General features: G+C 47.0%; 1 protein-coding gene and 1 non-coding gene across 5 annotated transcripts in view; both read right to left on the bottom strand.

Annotated features, from left to right (window-relative positions):
- Window positions 1-1,882: 1,882 nt before the first annotated feature.
- Window positions 1,883-20,492, bottom strand: part of Rdm1 (RAD52 motif containing 1) — a 33,186-nt gene continuing 14,576 nt past the window's right edge. For 2 of the 4 annotated variants that reach the window (XM_087570797.1, XM_087570798.1), the window contains exons 3-8: window positions 11,523-11,702; window positions 10,306-10,428; window positions 9,717-9,876; window positions 7,142-7,240; window positions 6,152-6,237; window positions 1,891-2,226 (exon numbers count right to left, since the gene is read on the bottom strand). In XM_087570797.1, the coding sequence (XP_087426923.1) occupies window positions 2,125-2,226; window positions 6,152-6,237; window positions 7,142-7,240; window positions 9,717-9,876; window positions 10,306-10,428; window positions 11,523-11,702 (750 nt within the window). In that variant the 3' untranslated portion in view covers window positions 1,891-2,124. 4 annotated transcript variants of the gene reach the window in all.
- Window positions 12,653-12,843, bottom strand: LOC120095477 (U2 spliceosomal RNA). The gene has a single exon (XR_015632432.1). It is a non-coding gene; the product is annotated as a U2 spliceosomal RNA (small nuclear RNA).

Genomic DNA, 20,492 nt, shown 5'->3' with positions numbered 1-20,492 from the left:
TTGAAGCCAGGCTCTTTCCCTAGTCTCCAGAGCTTTTACCCTTATAATAACCACCTTTGTTTCTATTTCTAAAACGGAAAGAAAGAATGAATTTGAGACCAGCTTTGGCTGTTATGGGTCTAGTTCAGAGATTCACCAGTCTGACCATGAGTAAAATTTAACAGAGAGGTTTTTTTTTTTTTTTTTTTTTTTAAGATTTTATTTTATGTCTGTGAGTACACTGTAGCCGTCTTCAGACACACCACAAGAGGGCATCAGATCCCATTACAGATGGTTGTGAGCCACCATGTGGGTTACTGGGAATCGAACTCAGGACCTCTGGAAGAGCAGTCAGTGCTCTTAACCACTGAGCCATCTCTCCAGCCCAACAGAGAGGTTTTTATTCGTAAATTGGTGCCAGGTCTCCGAAATGTGACTCCACCCACAGCCGGCAGGGGTTTATAAAGACAAAGAACACAAAGTTACATTCTGACTGCGGTGCCTGGAGGAGGTCATCCTGAGGAGGTCATCCTGAGGAAAAACAAGCTTTTGTTTAAGGAATCAGAAACAGCAGTTGTCCTTAGGACCTATGACCTTGCATAAACAACAGAGCTTGTCGGGAAGAAGGCTACAAGAGAATGGTTTCCTAAAACATGTGTGTTTGGGTTGGGGATTTAGCTCAGCGGTAGAGCACTTGCCTAGCAAGTGCAAGGCCCTGGGGTTCGATCCCCAGCTCCGGAAAAAAAAAAAAAAAAAAAAAGAAAAAAGAAAAAAAAAAAAGGAAAAAACGTGTGTTTGCGGGGAAGAGAGCTGGGGGGACGGGGGGGGGGGGTTGGGTCTGGAAAGCAAGCTCAGCAGTTAGAAGCACTTGCTGCCATGTTAGACAACCAGAGTTGGGGTCCCCTTAGGTCAGCTGGCTCACAACTGTTTGTAAATCTGGCTCAGGCCCCTGATGCCGACTTCCGGCTCCATGGACATCCTCACACATAAAACACATTTTTGAACAGCAGTGCTGATTTTTGTTGTTTGGGTTTTTTTTAAGATTTATTTTATTTTATGGATGTAAGTGCTTTGCCTGCATGTATGTCTGTTTGCCACCATGCATGGAAGTGGGGAGCCTCCATGTGGGTGCTGAGAATCGAACACGGGTCCTCTGAAAGAACGAGTGCTCTTAACCACTAAGCCAGCTCTCCAGGCCACAAGCAGCACTGTTGATACTCACCTTGAGTCCACTGGTTTAGAGTTCGACCTCAGCAGTTATCAGTGCTAAGCTAGATCCTTCGGATACCAGACGACACAACAACCTTAGCTTCTCCTGAACTCTGGTTAGCTACCTAGAGGGGGGGCAAGTGTTTTACATGGCTGGTTATCTTAGTCGATCTAGACCAACAGTTGGATCCTTGGAGTGGAGAAGAGGAGGGCAGCGCCATATTTTGATGGCCCTCCAGCACTGGAACCACCTTTGGGACCCTCAGGAGCTGAGTCAGTTATGGGACACATTCTGAGGTGGAACAGCCAACTGACCCGATTCAGGGTGCAGCTCCCCAGAGGAACTGGTATCCAGGATTAAAAGCAAACTGTCATGAACTCTTTAGACGGGGCGAACACCTAGGAGAGAGGAGTGGACCCTAGATACTCAAAAGAGTGGGGCAGTCAAAGTCAAAAACCAACTCTGATTGACACGTGTACATGTGTGTGTATGTATGTATATGTGTGCGTGCGCACACACATACTGAATAACATAAAACACAGCCAGGTGCTATTTCTCCTTAGGGAAATCCACCTTCTCCTTGGGGCTCACAGGACAAAGTGGATTAGGCTGGACCTTCAAGACACAGTCCCACTAGTAGACTGTAAACCTTCCTGAAGCTCCCTGAAGTCAGGGACCCAGACCACACACTATAAGACACCTTTGTTAGGCAGCCTTTATTATGTGGGACAGAGCTCCTTTCTGTATGGGGAACTTTTTCCCCCCGAAGTGACAGGGCTCAAGCCTCCATTAGACCTCTCCCAAGGCGTCCTCCTACACAGCCTAGCAAGATCCAGGCCTCACACTTGGGTCTTCAGGGATGCCAGCAACCCACTGACTGGAAATGGATAACATCTGTCAGAGTCAAATGGCAGGTCCCGGCACAGTCAGAGCGGCTAGTGCAGTCCACACAGCTTCAGGTCTTCCTCCTCCAGGCTGAAGTCCGAGAGACATTCTTCTTCCCTTTGGCTGGACTGACTGGAGGGAAAGCAGCCCACCTGCAAGGTTAAGGCCATTCAGGATGGCAACACAGGCTGTGGTTGCTCCAGTGTCGCTGTCCCGCTAGCCCCTCGCCATCAGGTATGGAGTTTCCTCAGTCGCAGCTGTGAACTGGGGAAACACCTGCACCCCACCTTCACTCACAAGCACAGCGACCGCCTCACAAGAGATTCTGCTCACACACTGGCACGGAGAAGCTAACTAGCTGACCTCCTTCAGAACCGATTTTATAATCTGTATTGTGATTTGCAGGAAAAAAAAAAGCCTTCCTTCATCTTGGGGCTGTACGGATGGCTCAGCAGTCAGGAGCAGGTACTGTCTGTCCTTCCAGAGGATCTGAGTTCAGTTCCCAGGACCCACCTGTAACTCTAGCTTCAATGGATCAGATGCCTCTGGCTTCCTAGAACATCTCCACTCCTGTGCACACATCCTAGTGTCCTGACATGACTGGACACATGGTGGTGATTTGAAAATGGGGGTTGGGGATTTAGCTCAGTGGTAGAGCGCTTGCCTAGGAAGCGCAAGGCCCTGGGTTCGGTCCCCAGCTCCGAGAAAAAAAAAAAAAAACCCCCCCCCAAAAAAAAAAAAAAAAAAAAAAAAAAGAACCAAAAAGAAAAAAGAAAATGGGGCTGGAGAGATGGCTCAGTGGTTAAGAGCACCCGACTGCTCTTCCAGAGGTCATGAGTTCAATTCCCAGCAACCACATGGTGGCTTGCAACCATCTGTAAAGAGATCCGATGCCTTCTTCTGGTGTATCTGAAGACAGATACAGTGTACTTATATATAATAAATAAATAAATCTTTAAAGAAAAAAGAAAATGGGACTTAATCGAATAGTCCCCTCGTGAATCTACAGCTGACTTGCTTCCTCTCATATTCAGAGAGCTGGACTTGTATCTGTTTTTAATTACATATAACTTACCTTATGTCCACTGGTGTTTGCCTGTATGTATGTCTGTGTGAGGGCGTAGGCAGCCCTGGAACTGGAGTTACAAATGGGAGTGAGCAGCCAGTTGGGTGCTGGGAATTGAACCCGAGTCCTCTGGAAAAGCAGCCAATGCTCTTAACCACTGAGCCATCTCTCCAGCCCCAAGCTGGACTTGTTTCAGAGACAGAGTCTCACTATGTAGTCCTGGCTGGTTTGGGACTCGTTCTGTAGACTAGACTGGCCTCAAACTCACAGAGATCCTCCTGCCTCTGCCTCCCGAGTATTGAAACTGAAGGTATTCAGTTCCACCACACAGGGCAAAAGCAGGACTTCTTTTTTTTTTTTTTTTTTTAGATTTATTCATTTATTATTATATATAAGTACACTGTAGCTGTCTTCAGACACACCAGAAGAGGGCATTGGATCTCTTTACAGATGGTTGTGAGCCAACATGTGGTTGCTGGGAATTGAACTCAGGACCTCTGGAAGAGCAGTTAGTGCTCTTAACCGCTGAGCCATCTCTCCAGACACGGGACTTCTTGAAAGTATGGAAAATACTAGGTAGTGTGTGTGCCTAGTTTCTTAGTCACTGTTCTACTGCTGTGAAGAGACACCATGATAGCTCTTAGAAAAATAGGCCTTTAACCATGGCCTGCTTACAGTTTTAGAGAGCTAATTCATCATCATGACAGGGATCTCGGTGGCACACAAGGCAGGCTTGGCACTAGAGAAGTAACCAAGGGCTACCCCTGATGCACTCACAGGCAGGCAGAATGAGACACTGGGCCTGCTGTAGGCTTTTGTAGCTCCAAGTCCAGCCCAAGTAACACTCTTTCTCCATACGGGTTAGGGGACTAAGCTGGTAAATATAGCCTGTGGGGGCCGTTCTCATCCCAACTACCACCCAGTGTGCATGAGGCACTAAACCCTGTTTGGCAGTACATAGCTGTAAGCCGCTTCTGAAGGGGAGAGCATGGGAACCAAAGTTCAAGGCCAGCCTAGGCTACTTAAGACCCTGCCTCGAAAAACACAACACGGTTGGGCACAGTAGCACACGCTTTTTACCCCAGCACCAGGAGCAGAGGCAGAGGGATCTCTGTGAGTTTGAGGCTAACGTGGTCTGCATAGTGAATTCCAGGACAGTCATAGCTACATAGTGAGACTCTGTCTCAGAAAAAATACATAACAAACAAAAACAAGCAAACAAACAAAAATATCCTGAAATTGAGATGCTATCGGCCATAATTAGTAGAAAACCTTACTAGCATGGCTCTACTGCCCACCTCACAAAGATTCACAAAACCTGTCAAAAATCCATAGAATATGGCCGGCCATCAGTGTCAGTGGGTAAAGGAGCTTCCCACACAAGACCGGCAGGTGCAGCCAGAGGAATACAAGTAAAAAAGCTACAGGGAAAAATGACTCCACATGTTCAACATATACATACATATGCACACACATGCACACACGCATGCACGTACACAGAGGGGTGCTAGACAAAAGAAAAGTGGACAACACAGCCCAAGGCCTACTAGCCTCACTGTAATGCAGCCTGCTCTAACCTCTCTGGAGTGGTGCTACCCTGCTGAACAAGCTTCTGTTTACAATGTATCTCAGCTGAATTCCTTCAGGCAAGAAGCCCAGAAACATTTACCCAGGACCTCTGTTTAGGCTGAACTAAAACACTGCTTTTCTGGGGATGAACTTTACTTTTTGAGATGGTGACCACTCTTATCTTTCCAAACTAAACCAATTCAAACCTCTGGGGTGTGTTAAGTAATCAAAAAATCCCCAAGTGACATTCCTATGACACAGTACGTATCTTGGCCCCACCTTTTCAATAGTGACTGTTTTCTTGAAATGGCTTTGGCAACTTATTCTCTGATTAAAGCCTTTCATGGGCTGGAGAGATGGCTCAGGGGTTAAGAGCACTGGCTGCTCTTCCAGAGGTCCTGAGTTCAATTCCCAACAACCACATGGTGGCTCACAACCATCTGTAGTGGGGATCCGATGCCCTCTTCTAGTATGTCTGTTTCTTTTCTTTTTCTTTTTTTTTTCTTTTTTTCGGAGCTGGGGACCAAACCCAGGGCCTTGCGCTTGCTAGGCAAGCGCTCTACCACTGAGCTAAATCCCCAACTTCTAGTATGTCTGATTACAGGAACAGTGTACTCACATACATAAAATAAATAAATGTTTGTTTTTTGTTTTTTGTTTTTTTTTCCGGAGCTGGGGACCGAACCCAGGGCCTTGCGCTTCCTAGGCAAGCGCTCTACCACTGAGCTAAATCCCCAACCCCAATGTTTGTTTTTTTTAAAAAGAAAACCTTTCATATAACTGATTTATAGGAAGGTCTTTGGCAAAATTGCCTTCTGGAGAGAAGGGAGAATGCAGGGTTTAGATAATACACTGTTGTATCAGAAAGAGATAGCTTCTCTGATCCTAGGACATCAGAGAACTACTGCCCAGTTCCTTGTACTCTCAGGATCCTTTGAGGAAGTTCTAGAAAGATCTCTGTGCAGGCAGCCTTCAGTAAGGCTTCAGGAACCTCCCACCCATCTCGAGGCCATAGTCATATCCACACTCTCAGAACTTCAGCTCTCTCCAAACTCCAAACAAGGGGACAGAGGCCAGGGCCAGGAGTTCAGGAAAAGCTCCCCAAATGGTCTGTACTTCAAAACACTTCCAAGTCTGTATTTCCTTTTTTTCTTTTTCTTTTTAATGTTATTTAATGTATGAATGGTCTGCTGCAAGTACACACACATGCCAGAGGAGGGCATGAGGTCCTGATAGATGGTTGTGAGTCACCATGTGGTTGCTGGGAATTGAACTCAGGACCTCGGGAAGAGTAGCCAGTGCTCTTAAACCACTGAGGCATCTCACCAACCCAAATCTGAAGTTCCTTAAGAATGCTACACAGTGCAGTCTTCCAGATCCTGCTGGCTGCTTTGGTCTAGGCTATCTCAGTTACGGAAACCTAGGCATTGGTCACCACGTACCTGGATTAAATTCTGCAGTTCTTCTTCACTTCTGGCATCGAGATCCTCTTCTGTGGGTCTGTACTCCACCGCGATCCGGCCACTTTCTGAGAGAAAGAGGAGAAACTCAGAGTTGTTCACATTCTCAGATTTCCTATATCTGACGGTCACACCCAAAGACCGCTATTTCTAAAACCTAAAGAAGAGACAGTTCGAGAAACGTCACAGCCCACAATGCAGTTATTAGAGAGTACATGAGCAGGGTCAGACATGGTGGTGCACCCAGGAGACACAGGCAGGAGCGTCTCTGTGAGTTTGAGGCTGGCCTGGTCTACATAGTAAGCTACAGGGCCCGGCCTCAAAGAAAAGTATGAAACAGCAAATATGTTTAGTTCAGACAATTTTGGTATCTTAGAGGCAGGATTAAGGTGATAACAAGAAATTGGATATTTCAAAAAATGTTCAAATGGCTGAAGACCAAGGTGTCAGCGGTAGGAAAAGTGAATTCAAACCAGGAATGAGCACCAGATTAGAAGCAAGAGGAAAACAGTCTTCCTTCCTTCCTTCCTTCCTTTCTTTCTTTTCCTCCCCGCCCCCTTCTCTTTCTTTTTCTTTAAGATAGGGTGTCTTTGTGTAGCCCTGGCTATCCTGGAACTCACTCTGAATACCTGGCTGGAACTGATCTCAGTGATCCTCCTGCCTCTGCTTCCCCAGTGCTAAGCTTAAAGTCATGCACTACCACCGGCTGGCACAATTAATATTTTTAAAATATTTACTTGTTTATTTAATATATATGAATGTCTATCTTCGTGCACACCAGAAGAGGGCATCAGATCTCATTACAGATGGTTGGGAGCCACCATGTGGTTGCTGGGAATTGAACTCAGGACCTCTGGAAGAGCAGTCAGTGCTCTTAACTGCTGAGCCATCTCTCCAGCCCCACAATTAATATTTTAAAATAACTTTCTGCTCACTGAGACCCAAGCGCAAAGGACACTCAGGAACACTCACCTAGAACCACGATGGTCAGCTTCTGGAAGGCGTCTGATAAAGCCGCCTGGAAGGCGAGCTTCTGCGCTGTCTTCCTCTTCGTAAGAAACGATGGCTGCCCTGGTCCAATCAAACAGAGAGATTGCAGATACCTGACTGGGGGCTGAGGAGGGGCTCAGGGTCTGCTGTGGAAGCGTTGGAATACAGTGCCTGCACAACAGCGTGAGCATCCCTGTCAGCAGCCCCAGCCGAGAGTCAGGTTGAGACTGTGGGGCTGTTATCTTCTAGTTGGCCAGAAGGAGGCAAGGTTCAGCTTCAGGGAGAGACCCTGAAGTGAATAAACAGTAATAGAGGGAGATACCCAATACCCTCTTCTGGCTTCTTGCCTGGCACGCGCGCACACACACACACACACACACACACACACACACACACTCTTACATATCCTAAACACAAATATACCATACACACAAAATAAAAACTAGTAACTATAAGGTCCCACACCTCACCCGGGCAGCATGTTAGAGCTGACCCTTCTGATGGGCTTGTGAGGGAGCTGGCTCTGAAGGTGTGAGCATAGGAGAGCTGGCCCCTCAACCTGTCTGTGTGGGCAAAGGAGAGATGCTTTCTCCCACCCTCACCCCTTGCTACCCATGTCATGTGGGAGAGCTGGCCTGGGGTCATGATGGTGGAAGAGCTGACCCAGCCCCTCACCCGCTCCTCTTGCTCAGAAGAGCGGGGCCCCCGTACCTTGGCTTGGCAGCACAGTAGAGCTGACCCCAGTGGCTGGCACGGGTGAGGATGAACCAGCACCAAGGGCAGGAGAGCAGAGCTGGCTGACTCTGCCCCTTGCTGGCCACACCAGTGATGTGGGTGCAGAAGAGCTGTCGGGCTGACCAACTCAGATACCTCTCAGGCCCAAATCCGAGGCTTTGAATTGGCTCATTTCAATAGCTACCTCATCTATCAACTGCTGGAGCACTTGAAGGGGCCTGTTTTACAGATCCAAAGCTGCACAATCTCCATGACACTGCATAACAGGGTGTCCGAGAGGAGTCCCAGTGAGGTTCAGCACTGATGGTATAGCAGAAGCCAGGGGCCTCAAACCAGACCAATGACTCGTTGCAATGAGCATTTGCAAGCAAAGAAGAGTAGACTAAAGGGTGTACGGTGGGACACACTGTGACACCCTACAGCTTCCACTATGAGGTGTTTTTTCCCTCTGTTGGAGGAGAGATTGCAAGGGTGGAGGACAGGTATGAGGAGGGTGGAATTAGGGTTTATGATGTGAAATTTATAGAGAACCAATAAAAGTTAAAAAAAAAAATAAGTAAAGGGGCTGGAGAGATGGCTCAGTGGTTAAGAGCACTGGCTGCTCTTCCTGAGGTCCTGAGTTCAAATTCCAGCAACCACATGGTGGCTCACAACCATCTGTAATGGGATCTGGTGCCCTCTTCTGGTGTGTCTGAAGAGAACTGCAGAGTACTCACAAACGTGAAATAAATAAATCTTTTAAAAGGTAAGTAAATATTTACAGGGATAATAACTGACCTCTGTTTTAGAAGGAAGCACGCTTGTGGGTCATCCGTAGACAGTTGAGAAGCTAACAGAATGCAGGGCACCAGGAGCTGGCTGCAAGGCCCTGCTGAAGGTCCAGCATAACCGGACCCATTATTTTTATAGGGTCTAAGTTCCTGCTATAGTAACCATGGGATTCGAGGGAGGAACAACGGGTACAAGTCTCATCTGACTGCCAATTTCAAATTGACAGGCAGAAGCTATTGCCCCCTGCGGACGACCTGCCGTGGCTCGAGGCTAGAATCATACCGAGCAAGGTTAGTGATGGAACACGGCTGGACGGGGAACAGGGTCTGGTGTTGAACCCACAATGGCATTATCAATTCAGCAGCCTCCGGAGCCTACTCCACCCTGCCACTGACACCCTTGCCTCAGACTTGGACTCCCCCTGCTAAGGACCATGGAGTCTAGGGAAAAAATAACCTCAACATGAACTGGAATACCTTTTCCCAATGGCCCTCCCATCTGCTCAAGGCATTCCATTAGCAGACAAAGGATTGAGCGTCTGCCTATACAAAAGTTTATGGCACTGTTTAGATAACGATAAATGAGGAGTCTGTGTGTCTGCTCCTCAGTGCACACATGGGAGGCGTCAGTGCCAACTGCATTTGCAGACAGGTGTTTCAGCCGCCTGAACTGAGTGCTGGATGGAATTCAGGTGCTTCATAACCAAAGTACGTACGGGCTTACATACTGAGCCATTTCTCCCGTCCTAGCGTAGGGTTTTGCTGAGATAATCAAGTCCTTGACCAAACACTAGAGACACAGGATTTCCGGCCTTCCCTAAGCCTCTGGGCAGGAGAGCAGTTCTGTTATGAATGTAAAGAGTTTGTCAGGCGTACGCTTAAGGTGAAAGGCTCTATTACAAGACATAGCAATTCTGCCTAAGACTTCAGTAGCTTAGTCACGGAAAGGCCAGGCTATTAGCTGACGAGTGAAGAGAAGGAAGAAAAGACAGAAGGACCGATAGACAGGTGACATATCCACTCCTGATGCCCTCCCTGAGCCAAGGACAGACCTTCCTCCAGCTGAGGCAGAGGCTCCTCAGAGATGCCAACTCCAGGACTCGTGCACCCGTAGGCCGGCAGCACCACCTCTACAGCACAGAAGAACTGGGGGTTCTGCTTCTGCATGGGCACAGCGAGAGCTGCATCCTCCAATCCAGAGAGCTCCTGCAGCTGGGAGGGGTTGGAGTCAAGTCCTAGGATTACCTTATCTGTGAGAACCAAGCTCTCCACTACCCAGCCCTGGCCAGCCCCAGCCTGCCTGAGAATTTCAATGGAGAAAGAAAAAACTAACCCCAAACACCTGCTAAGAGCCGGAGCATCCAATAGCTTCGAAAGCAAGTCAGATTTGTAAAGGAATGCTACTTCAGGCACTCATGCCTTAGTAAACACACAAACACTGGAGAAACAACGGACTCCATCCACCAGTGAACTGGGATGAGTATTCCTAACTCTCAAGGCTGGAGCAGGTCTAACACATCTTATCCACACCACAGCTGGCCCCTGACGTGTCTTCCTGACAGCCCTGTTCAATCCTCCCTGAAGTCTAGGATTATATTGTGCAAGGGAGAGTGTGGTTAGTCAAAAATGTGAAAGGTTTACCTTGACGATCCTTTTTGACCATCCATTGAAGCCAAAGTAGTAATTTGCCAGTTCCTGGCACCGTGAGCTATTCAAGGCAAAAGCCTGATGTTGCAGTGCCTTATGTCTGGTGCCAAGACGAACCTGCAGTCCAGACAGAGAAAAAAAGAAGCAGAACAATTGGTAAAGGACTTGAGTAGCATGCATGAAAATTTAAATTCAATCCCAAGACAGGGTAAGCAGGGTGTGGGAACTGTTGTCCCAGCAGTCAGGTGGAAGCAGGAAGATCAGAAGTTCAAGGTCAGGCTGGGGAGATAGATGGCTCAGTGGTTAAGAGAACTGGCTGCTCTTCCAGAGGTCTTGAGTTCAAATCCCAGCAACCACATGGTGGCTCACAACCATCTGTAATGAGATCTGATGCCTTCTTCCGGTGTGTCAGAAGACAGCTACAGTGTACAAATTTTATATAATAAACAAATCTTTAAAAAGAAAAGAGGAAAAAGGTCTTGAATCCTGTATGGAAGTAGAGATGTACACTTGGGGTCACTACTGAGGGAGTTCTCAGATTCAATCAAAGTTCGATGGAGGAGAAAGGCAGTAAGGCCAAGAATAAGCAGAGGTCGGCAGCAAGTAGGCATATCATATCAAAAGCAGTCAATCGGGTTGGGGATTTAGCTCAGTGGTAGAGCGCTTGCCTAGGAAGCGCAAGGCCCTGGGTTCGGTCCCCAGCTCCGGAAAAAAAAAAAAAAAAAAAAAAAGAACCAAAAGCAGTCAATCAGAAATGGAAAGGGCAGGTGGTGGAATTGAGAAACAGTGAGATGATGTCCTGAGGCCCCGGGGTTTGATGTTAATATGGAATGAAGGCTACAATGTATTAAAAGGTGCTTTCTCCACCTCTGGGGCCTGAAGGAAGTTCAGTTTTATAATGATGACAATAAGGCATCCATTTTATGTTAAAACTGGCAGTTTGTCAAACGCACACATTTTAAATCCAAATAAAATAGAAAACGCCTATGAATATTTCTCAAAATGTAAAGTCAAATATGACTTGGGATTTCATTGGAACACTTGGGTTTGGCCACAGTTATTCTCATGATGAATCTTTTATCACCTAACCACCCCAGTTGGAGTTTCTTCACCTAGAAGTGCCTAGGGCCAGAACCAGGGAGTCACATAAACTCTAGCTTAACTCACTGCAGAACCTGGAACTTTATTCTGAACCCTGCATTTGCACACACCTTCACTGGTGATGTCTGAAAAAGGGGCTTTCCGTCGCATGCCTTTTGGGCTCTCTGTGCGTCCCTCGAGGAGTAAAACTTGACGATGGCGTAGAAACCAGGACCGGCCACTGCAGCATTCGGGAAGACTCGGACTGAATACAGAAGGCCAAACTGGGAGAACACTGTGAACAGAGAATGCTGTGGGAGGCCCACGAGTGAGCGCTGATCCCCCTGCCCCACGTCAAACCCAAATACCGCCCTTCTCCACTGGGAGCACTCCTCCCTTCAACGCAGGGCTTACTCTTAGGACCAGACAAGCGCCGGTGGCTAAGGGTGCCCCGCAGGCTCCCGGTCCTCTGTGCCCCTCCCTCCACAGGGGCCCGCGGCTCCTGTGCCCCGGTTATCCCTGCCCCCTCTCCCTCCGCGAGGACCCTCACACTTAAGGCCTCGGCTGGGGGACCAGCGCTCAACTCCCACACCAACAAAACTTTGTCGCTCTGGGTGGGAACTACGAAAGAGATTAACTCCGCCATGGTAAAATCACTGCGCCTGCGCAAGCAACTACCGCGAAATTTAAATCCTGGGAACAGGGGGCAGGACCAAGCAAGTAAAGGGCGGAGCCAAACCACCACGACTTCCCATAAAGCAGGTTTTTACATTTTTCTTCTTTTTCTTTTTTCTTTCTTTCTTTCTTTTTTTTTTTTTTTTTGTTCTTTTTTTTCGGAGCTGGGGACCGAACCCAGGGCCTTGCGCTTCCTAGGCAAGCGCTCTACCACTGAACTAAATCCCCAACCCCGGTTTTTACATTTTTCTACCGGACAAATTAAATCTGCACAAGCTCAGAGCGATCCCGTGACAGCGACAAAGCTTCACGAAAATAAGTACGTAAATCTGCACACACTCAGAGCGTTCTTGTGACTGTGGCATGGCTTCAAAACTGTCGCTCACACATTTGGAATAAACTTAGAAGCTACCTATATCACTTACGAAGACTGGGCCCTCAACTCCTCTTACTTGTAAGTTATCCCATGAATCTCCAAAGTAAAAGGAACACAGTTTGTTGTAAGTAACCTGACCTGTTTGGAGAGTTAGCATAAAACCGTAAATTAAGACAAGCTTCTAACTTTCAACAGTTTATTATTCCCCCGAGGGGGTGCACCGTTCCTGGAGGTACTGCAATACCAGGTCGATGCGTGGAGTGGACGGAGCAAGCTCCTATTCCAACTCCTAGTTCCAAAAATCCATTTAATATATTGTCCTCGGATAGAGGACGTATCAGATATTAAACTGATAAGAACAGATACTACACTTGATCTTAGCCAAAAGGCCGAGAAGCGATGCCTAGCCGGCCACACGCGCCCGCGACACTCACCAGCGCGCACACCTTAAACTCAGGGTCACCAACGTTCGCGCACCCACAAACTCGCGCTCGACACTGATCCTCCTCTTCTCCCCTCTCCACTGACCATTTGTACACCAGGGCAAGCCTGAGGGCTCCAATGAGGCCGAGAACTTTTGGGTGCGCTTTTATTTTTCAGCTCCCAGAGTTCCGTAGAGCGTCATTTGCATGCCCCGCCCTAGCGCTCCGGAGTACGGAATTTGGACTGCTTTTTTTTCTCTTCAAGGCTGTAAAGCGCTGCCTGGCCTCTGAGCGGAATATTGGTGTCTCTCTGTGGTTCTTCTTCGCGGTCTTCCAGACAAGGAATTGACCACATCCACCACAAGAAGGTTCTTGGAAAGATCCTTGAGGAAAGGGGCCTTTCGACTTTCTGCTTAACTTACTGGCTTACGGTGGATTCCACTAGGCTCCTCCCAGGGACCTAGCAATGGCTTATCCTGCATCCAGGTTCTTAAGGTGTGGTTAAAAAAAAAAAAAAAAAAAAAAAAAAAAGACTGCCCCACCACTCCAGCTCTCTTTCTGTTCCCATGTGTTCCCAGCCGTCTCCCCTCTCCCCCCCCCCCCCCGTTCTATCCTTCTCTGTCCCCTGCTTTCTCCGCCCTCATGGCTCTGCACCTATTCATCTGCTTCTACCCCTTCTTCAGCCCTCACTCCCCTCCCTTCCCCCAAATAAATTCCCCTATACCAGATCTGTTTCATGATGTAATTTCTCAAGGGGACACTTTGGCATGCACGGGCCAGCCAGGAACTCTCTCACCATATTATATATTTCATAATATGCATTATCTAAAAGCATCTCACTGTTTCTGTTTTGAGGCAGGGTCGTCTCATTCTGTAGATTGGGAGAGGGCCCAGGTTTGATTCTCAGCACCTAATGGTGGCTCACAGCTATCTGTAACCTCAGTTCCACGGGAACCAACAGGCACACCCGAGCCATACATACTTACATGCACGTGGGAAAAATATTCATACACATAAGTAAATGTAAGAAAAAAAGGGGGTTGGGGATTTAGCTCAGTGGTAGAGCGCTTGCCTAGCAAGCGCAAGGCCCTGGGTTCGGTCCTCAGCTCCGGGGGGGGGGGAGGCACAAGAAGTAAATAAAATTTACAAAGCTTAGGAACTAAAAACTTCGGAAACCTATAGGAGTCATAAGGCCCTTCCCCCAACCTTATGTGAGCAGTAACCACTATTCAGCCGAGGAGACTCTCCCAGTTAGCACAGCTGCCTGTGAGTTATTTCAGAGAGCTCCAAGAACGCAGGTACCATGAAGCTGGGCTTTTTGGCCATGTATCATGTTCTTATAAGTAACTTCCTTGCCCCTGTAAGTAACCCCAATAAACATACACTAGGCCTGAGTGGAATCATTTCTTCAGTATGTCGTCAATGCTTTTTCTGGGATGAAAGTGAGCTTCGTTCACATCTCCCCAGAGAATGTCACACACTACTGATGAGACAGGCTGACTCCATGACAGGCTTCAAATTGGCAGTCTAGGAGACTAGGCCTATGAACTGGGTAAGTCCAGGCAAGTCAGTTACTAGAAAAAAATCCAGGCTTCAGGCAGCTAGTCAGAAACTGCCCTGCCATCAGAAGTTGCCCAGCCACCTGGCCTGAAGTAAGGACAATGGGTCAGCAAGTTTCCAGACCTCCCCAGTAACAGTTTCCAGCTCCCAGTCCCCCTCCTCCATAATGGAATGTCCCTGCAGATGGACTAAGATAAAGGTCACCTACCCTGGAATTCCCTAACCTGCTTTAAATCTGACTTGCAAGCTCACTTGGTTGTCTCTCTATCGTGGTAATGGGGAGATCCCAGCACGTTGAACTTCTGCAGAATAAAACACTCTTTGCGTTTACGTACTCTTTGAGTCAGGGTGTCATTCTTTGGTGAATCACGAACCTTACTCTACTCTCTTAAGTGCAGAGACATCTTTACAACTGAGAAAGGAATCGACACCCAAGAGGGACTGTGAGCCAGGAACTAGATCCAGGGCCTGAATGGACCAGCCTCCCTGGAGAAAGGGAGATGGGAAAAACGAAAGGAAGGATGGGAGATTAGTTGGCCAAGTAAGACCTCACTGAAATACTCAGGCAGCCCCCATGGGGTGGTAGGTGTATATGGAGGTGATCGATACCATTCTCCTGGGAAGGCTTGGATCTGAGGGGGTAGCAGTGTAGTGGGTAAGAGTTAACCAGAGTCAAGGTGTACTGGGATAGCAGAGCTGTTCAAACTTGCAAAAATGGGGGCTGTGGGTTCTAGAGAGAGAAGAATAGAGGGTACTTACCTCTAAAGGTCCTGGCCAAATGTACTGAAGGACACGGTTGCCACACACTGAGCTGGAGAGTGACAAGTTTGCAGAGAGGTGTGTGCCCTGTTCTTAGATCAGCTTGGGGGTCACAAGCTAGAAATAGGTGTCAGACAGCCACAGTCAAATGACAGCTAAGCAGTTTTGGGCAGTGTGCTGGACTAAGAACTGTCCACATGGGGCTGGGGATTTAGCTCAGTGGCAGAGCGCTTACCTAGGAAGCGAAAGGCCCTGGGTTCGGTCCCCAGCTCCGGGAAAAAAAAAAAAAAAGAACTGTCCACAGAAGTGGGGACACCTTTTTTCCTGTTAGTGGTCGGTAGGAATTGAAGCCAAGTGCATTCTAGGCAGATACTCTACCATGGATTTTTTTTTTTCAGGCATTTCTTAATATTTAAGACGGGGCCTTGCTAAGTTACCTAGGCCTTGAAACTGTGATCCTCCTGCCCAAGTTTCCAAATGACCTGGAATTACATCCATGGGCCACTGTGCCCTGCTGAGAACTTCTTACAATTCATTAACAACATGTAGCCAGAGACTACCAGGAACCCACCAGCAAATCTGGCTTTGCCTTGGGAAGCCTTGGTGAGATCGTGTCAGGAATGGGTTTGGATGTGGGCTTGTGGCTGGTGCTATGAGCAGGACAGAGGAAAGAAAGGCTGTAGGGATAAGGTTTTTGTGCACTATGTAAAGTTTATCCTTGTGCTATCCAAATGCTGATTTCTCTGCCCTCGTATCTTATTTCAACCCAGATGCAGCACTGTAAAACTTAGGTTTAGAACCTCCTGTCTCAAGTTTGTATAAACAATTTTTACCATTTATTCTCTGCCTTGTCAATAAATCCTGATCACCCAATGGTTGTGCAGAATAAAGAGCAGGACATCTGCAACCAGAGGAAGGAGGGAGAGAGGGAGATTCAGATCAGCCAAAAGGAAAGGAGAATTGGAGCTGTGAAGTAGGAGTCAGAAGAGCCAGATCAATAACAATATACAAGTATCATGGAATGGGGCACGGAAAGTAAAAGATCATTTAACTGTTCAGCTGTTGAGGTGCAGTTTTGGTTTTATTTTTGTTTTTTTTTTTTTTTTCTTTTTTTCGGAGCTGGGGACCGAACCCAGGGCCTTGCGCTTCCTATGCAAGCGCTCTACCACTGAGCTAAATCCCCAACCCCCAGCTTGGATGGTTTAATTCACTGTCTACATTTGTATTATGAGTAATTCATTTACACAAGGCTTTCCTTTGAACAGGGTAGTCTTGAGAGGTAGGGTTTCTATGTCCCTGTAAGTGTCTGATTAGGTAACATTGGAGTCCTCATGTGGAGGAGGGGAGAGGAGAGCAAGGCCAAGGTCATCAAAATGGCTGCACTTGGGCTGGAGAGATGGCTCAGCGGTTAAGAGCACCCGACTGCTCTTCCAGAGGTCATGAGTTCAATTCCCAGCAACCACATGGTGGCTCACAACCATCTGTAAAGAGATCTGATGCCCTCTTCTGGTGTATCTGAAGACAGCTACAGTGTACTTATATATAATAAATAAATCTAAAATAAAAAAAAAAATGGCTGCACTCATTGGTATCGCTAGCAGGATGACTAGATATTGTGGTTTGAATAGGATTGACCCCCATAGACTTGTGGGTTTGAATGCCTGGCCCACAAGGAGTTACACTATTAGGAGATGTGTCCTTGTAACAATAGGTGTGACCTTATTGGAGGAAATGTGTCACTGTAGGTATGGGCTTTTGCCAGAGCCCACCTGCAGGAGTCGAACACTCTCTGAGGGGAGAGCGAGGGTGATTATAGGAAAGGTAGAAAAAAGATGCAAAGTGAAGAATTAGATTTGGGAGAGCTGCAGGTCAGTACCATGTCAGCCTCGAGTTTGTTTTTCTTAACCTTCTTAATACTTCACAGCACCGTGGAAAGCAATGCCACAAGCTAAGAGAAACAATTGCTGAAATATACACATAAGGCATCTGTCCTCCAAAAGCCTCCCTGTTCCTTCCACCAAGGTCAATAGAATCTTCAGTTCCGAGGGCTAGAGAGATGGCTCAGCGGTTAAGAGCACTGACTGTGGGGTTAGGGATTTAGCTCAGTGGTAGAGCGCTTGCCTAGCAAGCGCAAGGCCCTGGGTTCGGTCCCCAGCTCCGAAAAAAAGAAAAGAAAGAAAAAAAAAAAAAAAGAGCACTGACTGCTCTTCCAGAGGTCCTGAGTTCAATTTCCAGCAACCACATGGTGGCTCACAACCATCTATAATGGGATCTGATGCCCCATTCTGGTGTGTCTGAAGACATCAATGGTGTACTCACATACATAAAATAAATTAATTAATTAAAAATAAAAGAATCTTCAGCTCCTATTCTTGAGCCTCAAGTGCACCTCCTCTTATCATTCCATGCTTCAGCAGGTCAGAAAATCTGCCAAGAGACCCTGGCCTACCTTGACTCTGCCTGGCTGGTCTCTCTCTCTCTCTCTCTCTGCTTCAGAGAAAGAGGCAAACATTTCACGACATCTTCCCCTTTTTTTATTTTATACAAGACAAAGCTGTCTCAGCTATTCGTGCAGAAAGACTGTGCCTGTCTTAGGTGTCCCCTCAAGAAGCATGGACATTACCAGTCATGGGTACATGAATTCTAACATTCATGCCCTGTCTCCAGTTGATCCCCCTCTGAGAGACACTTACCCATCTTTGATTATCAGCTTCTGCACTAGGGGAATGTAACCCATTAGGTTACAGTTTTGAGGCATAGATGATGGAGATCTGTATGGATGTTTAAAAAGGAATGGGGGCACACAACCATAAGTGGTAACAGGCATAGCCCTATAACCATAAGAGTGTGCCCAAGGCAAGTATTGAAAAAGTCAAATGAGTAACTGAAGACAAGGAAGGCAAGCTCCCTCTTAACCGCTCTAACCATTCGGAGGTAGCTTTTGCAACATTGATTTGCAGGGGTTTAGCATCTCTTAGACAAATCATTAACATATTGAGCAATGTGAACAGATTGAGACAACACAACTGTGACAGTAGCAGCAGTGACTGCAATAGATACTATAGCAGAATCTCAGCAATGATCAATCCAATCGGTCTCTTAGTTCTACTCAAAACTTTTTGAATCTTATCCAAAACGCACAGGCCTCTATCTGAATACCAAAGTTCTGCAACATTAACAGGAAGTGTAGCAAACAAAGGTGGATGAGTTACCATAACAGAATTCCTTGTACAATGTCAGATACACAATTAGTCGAATTATAGTCATAGCAAGTTACATTGAATCTGGACCTATAAAATTACTAACAGTGCAATTGTCACAGGTTACATTAAACAGATCTCTAGACATAGAAACATTCACTTGCCCAATCATCAATTCATGAGCCAAGGATAGAAAAGCCATTACAAAACCTGACGAAGGACGTGGGGTTGTTTTCAGAGTTTGCCCGGAGGTGGTTCCTTTTTTGACCTAGCACTTCAGCCTGTAGAGTAGGACAATGGATGTCCTATCTCTCTTCTGTACCTGCTTCTTGCTGACGTTAGGACATTGCAAAGGGACCCAGCAAGACTGAAAAGCTAGTCAAAGGCTGGGCAATGGGGCATTTATCCAAAGCATCTGATTAGCTGATCCAGATGAAAGACAGGAAGCAATCACATAGGCTGGACTGGTTAACATCAACTGTCAGCAAGTCCAGAGTTCAGCAGCTCCACAGTTGATCTGTGGATAGAGTCTGTCAGCCAGGTGAAAATCTGCTGAGAAAAATACAGACTAGGAACAGACATTAAAATTGTCTAGCAATTGGGGACAGTAAGAAACCCCAAGACCAAGAGGAAAAACCTCATTTTCAAGAACAGGCAGGTGGGGGTTGGGGATTTAGCTCAGTGATAGAGCGCTTGCCTAGCATGTGCAAGGCCCTGGGTTCGGTCCCCAGCTCCAGAAAAAAAAAAAAAAAAAAAAAAAGAACAGGCAGGTGCACTTATCTGGAGTCCATTTGATCTGTGACTGGTGGGTCTTAGGACTCGTGATTCCCTGAAGCTTATGTGAACTTTAGTTTATATAAGGATGAATATTAGTAGTTACCACTGTATTGAAATCCATATTTTAGGAATATAGTTAACAGGTGTCTATGAGACAACAGGAGTAGACTCATGGCTTTGAGACCTGGTTAAATCTATAGGTTTGGGTTAGAAGACACAGAACACATTTTCTTTCCAATCCAGAGGGTTAGATGCACAGATTGAACAGAGATGTCTTTAATATGATCAGAAGCATCTTTAAGTTAATATTCAGAAGACAACCGTGATGGTTTGCATATTCTTGGCCCAGGGAGTGGCACTGTTAGAAGGTGTGGCCTTGTTAGAGGAAGCGTGTCACTGTGGGGGTGGGCTTGGAGACCCTCCTCCTAGCTTCCTGGGGATGCTCAGTCTGTTCCTGGCTTCCTTCGGGTGAAGATGTAGACCTTGCTCCTCCAGCACCATGCCTGCCTGGATGCTGCCGTGCTCCCGGCTTGATGATAATGGACTGAACCTCTGAACCTGTAAGCCAGCCCCAATTAAATGCTGTCCTTTATGAGACTTGCATTGGTCATGGTGTCTGTTCACAGCAGTAAGACCCTGACTAAGACAACAACCCAAGGGAAGTTGAATTCTCAAGCTTGTGATTGAATTGGAAACTGCCAGTGTTCCATTAGCTTACCAGAACTCCAATGATCAATGTTAAAATTCTGACCTTTGAAATAACAAGAGCATGCGACTATGAAACATTTCCTTTCCTTTTTCTTTTTTCCTTTTTCTTTTTGACTTTCTCTTTTCCTGAGCTCTCTTATCTGTGTTTCCCTATGTCTGTTACTCCCAAGGAATTCTCGCTGCACTTTTACCTTTTCTGAACACTCACTTTCCCCACGGTGACCACCACTTGACCCCAAGACTCGCAGAGCTCCATTGTTTGGGTGACACCTATACCAGCCCCTCCTTGAGTCTGCCTGGCAGGTAGAGATTTGTTTGTTTGTTTTTTATCTTTCTGCTCAGAGAAACAGGCAAATGGCTTCCCTGACAGGCTTTGAGCACCCCTGCTGCTCAGGCTCTGCCCAGGACAGAAGAGAGCAGCCTCCTTCAGAGGAGCCTGTAGAGGATAGTCTCAGGATGTAGAACTCTTGGCTCCTCCAATACCACGTCTGTCTGCACACTGCCATCCTTCCTGCTATGATGATAATGGGCTGAACTGAACCTGTAAACCAGCTCTTCCAGAGGTCCTGAGTTCAATCCCCAGCAACCACATGGTGGCTCACAACCATCTGTAATGGGATCTGA

The sequence above is a fragment of the Rattus norvegicus genome, chromosome 10 (genome assembly GCF_021556685.1).
Source record: "Rattus norvegicus strain SHRSP/BbbUtx chromosome 10, alternate assembly SHRSP_T2T, whole genome shotgun sequence".
Classification (NCBI taxonomy): Eukaryota; Metazoa; Chordata; class Mammalia; order Rodentia; family Muridae; genus Rattus; species Rattus norvegicus.
This window is presented reverse-complemented; position numbering and strand designations above follow the sequence as displayed.